General features: G+C 32.6%; 1 protein-coding gene across 1 annotated transcript; it reads right to left on the bottom strand.

Annotated features, from left to right (window-relative positions):
• Positions 1-216: 216 nt before the first annotated feature.
• On the bottom strand, positions 217-881 carry LOAG_19092 (hypothetical protein; the record flags this gene model as incomplete). Its single annotated transcript, XM_020451747.1, has 2 exons — positions 217-297; positions 746-881. Coding segments are annotated over 2 exons (216 nt in total), but the record flags the coding sequence as incomplete, so codon positions are not given.
• Positions 882-2,069: the final 1,188 nt, after the last annotated feature.

Genomic DNA, 2,069 nt, shown 5'->3' with positions numbered 1-2,069 from the left:
CTCCAAAATGAACAATCGTCCATCCTCCACTGTGCCACAATTCATCAATATTGCTGCAATCATTGTGTAGAAATAATTATGCAAATTTATTTCCTCCCTAACAGAAAGAAACCATCGCACGAAATTTGAAAAATTATAAAATAAAAGCTCTCGAGATGATTCATCACTGAGCATTAAATAATACTAATAAATCAGTTCTGTAAGAAATGAACATACATTCGTTTACTTTTGTTGTCGCTATTAATCGACCATCTTCCCATAACTCATCAGCTTTATAATCTGTGGTAATCTCCGCAGCTAAAATTAATGCCACGACAAATCTGATAAAAGTTATTGGACGAATAGGAGGGAACCCTTGAGATTTTGAATGGTTATTACTATCATCTTACTATCACCTTATGGTTATTACTATCATTACTATCATCTTAGAAAACACAATTTCTTATTGTCATGGGCTGATAAGCCGGAAAAAAAAATCGTCTAAACTTATCAGCCCATAACAATAAGGAATTGTATTTTCTACTTTTCAGATTTTTCCCATTAAAAATGCTAAAGTAATAAAGTAATTCTTGTTTTATCTACTGCAAAAGTAAAGTCAGTGGTACTCGAATTGGTGAAATTACCGTCTAATGCGGCCTTACGAGAAATCCCAAATAAAATAACTGGAATGACGCAAAATGGAATATATACATAGCTAATTTATATTGGTTATCAAACTAAGTGATAAAAAAAGTGAGATGCATACCTACTGCTCCAACTCCCATAGCTGCTGCTTGCATAGGTACTGGTTGCATAGGCGCTGCTCCCATTGGTGCTCCTGGGTTTTGGTTGGCAGCTTGGCAATAAATGATAAAAGCAATATGTACTATCAACTTTGCCATATTTAAAATCGTTTGTATAATAATTTCGATGTTCTCTAAAGACAAATTTTGCTTTGTTGAAAAATAGCACCCATTTTAAAAAGAATCTTAATTAAACGCTTAATGACATTTTCTAAAGGATTGGAAATGAAAAATGTGCAGGAAGTGGAAATTTAGAAAATTCAACATTTTATTAACGGACTTTTATTTCTTTTTACGGTTAATAGATTTTCAAGCTCTAATCAATTTTCAGAAATCGTTTCAATCAAAACCTGCCACACTTATCTTCTGGAAATACCGCAGATCTATTTTATGACATTCAGAAAAATAACAACTGCAAAAGACTTCGAAAAATTAACATTTAAATCATCTTTTATTATTGAATTCGACCTCTCACTTCACATGACACAATAATGATCTGGTAAATGTCATCTGGCAAGTTACCGGCGTGTTACCAGGATAAGTAGTCGGCATGTTAATCTTATAATTCATTATAATACGGTGAATTTATTCTTGAACAGTATATCATTTAGATGAACATGTTCTGAAGCAATGCCGAGAAGATCGACATTAACGCACAAAATCTTCATTGGTAAACACAATATCTAAGAATATTTTTTAAAGACTGAAAGAGCAATGCGGAATCATTAACGGTTGAAAACCTGACAACAGCGCTTTTTATACTTCCGCAGCGGAATCTTGGTGTACATCCTTCACGATATTAGTGGATCAGTGCTCTATTTTTCGCATTTTTCGAGTGCAACAGAAGAAGAACTGACTGGGGTAAACAGTGATAACGGGGTTTTGAATATCCAGTTTTACTTTCCAACGATAACAATGTATTGTCAATCTTTTGTACAATTTAGCTGTGCTCACTATATCTGTTATTTTTAAATGTTTGAAACCAAATTTTGTTTTGCTCTGAAATTTTTATGCTTCAAAATTTTAATATTATGATAATTTCTATAATAATATTGATAAATGCATTTGTTGAATCTCTAGATGGCGCAAATGTCCGTCTTGATAAATTAATAAATGCAAATGTGGATTTATTGATTTTTTAGGTCGAAAAAATGAGAAGTGAACAATTTGCAAACGTACATTTATTGATTCGTCAGATAGCACATGTATATTTATGGTTGCTTATTGATGGCAAATGTCCGTTTGTTCCTTTCGAAGCTGTGCTAATTTGTGTTAATGACAAGCTGG

This window comes from Loa loa (genome assembly GCF_000183805.2).
Source record: "Loa loa unplaced genomic scaffold supercont3.1418, whole genome shotgun sequence".
Lineage (NCBI taxonomy): Eukaryota > Metazoa > Nematoda > Chromadorea > Rhabditida > Onchocercidae > Loa > Loa loa.
The sequence above is the reverse complement of the archived record's forward strand: the minus strand, read 5'-3'. Positions and strand labels throughout refer to the sequence as shown.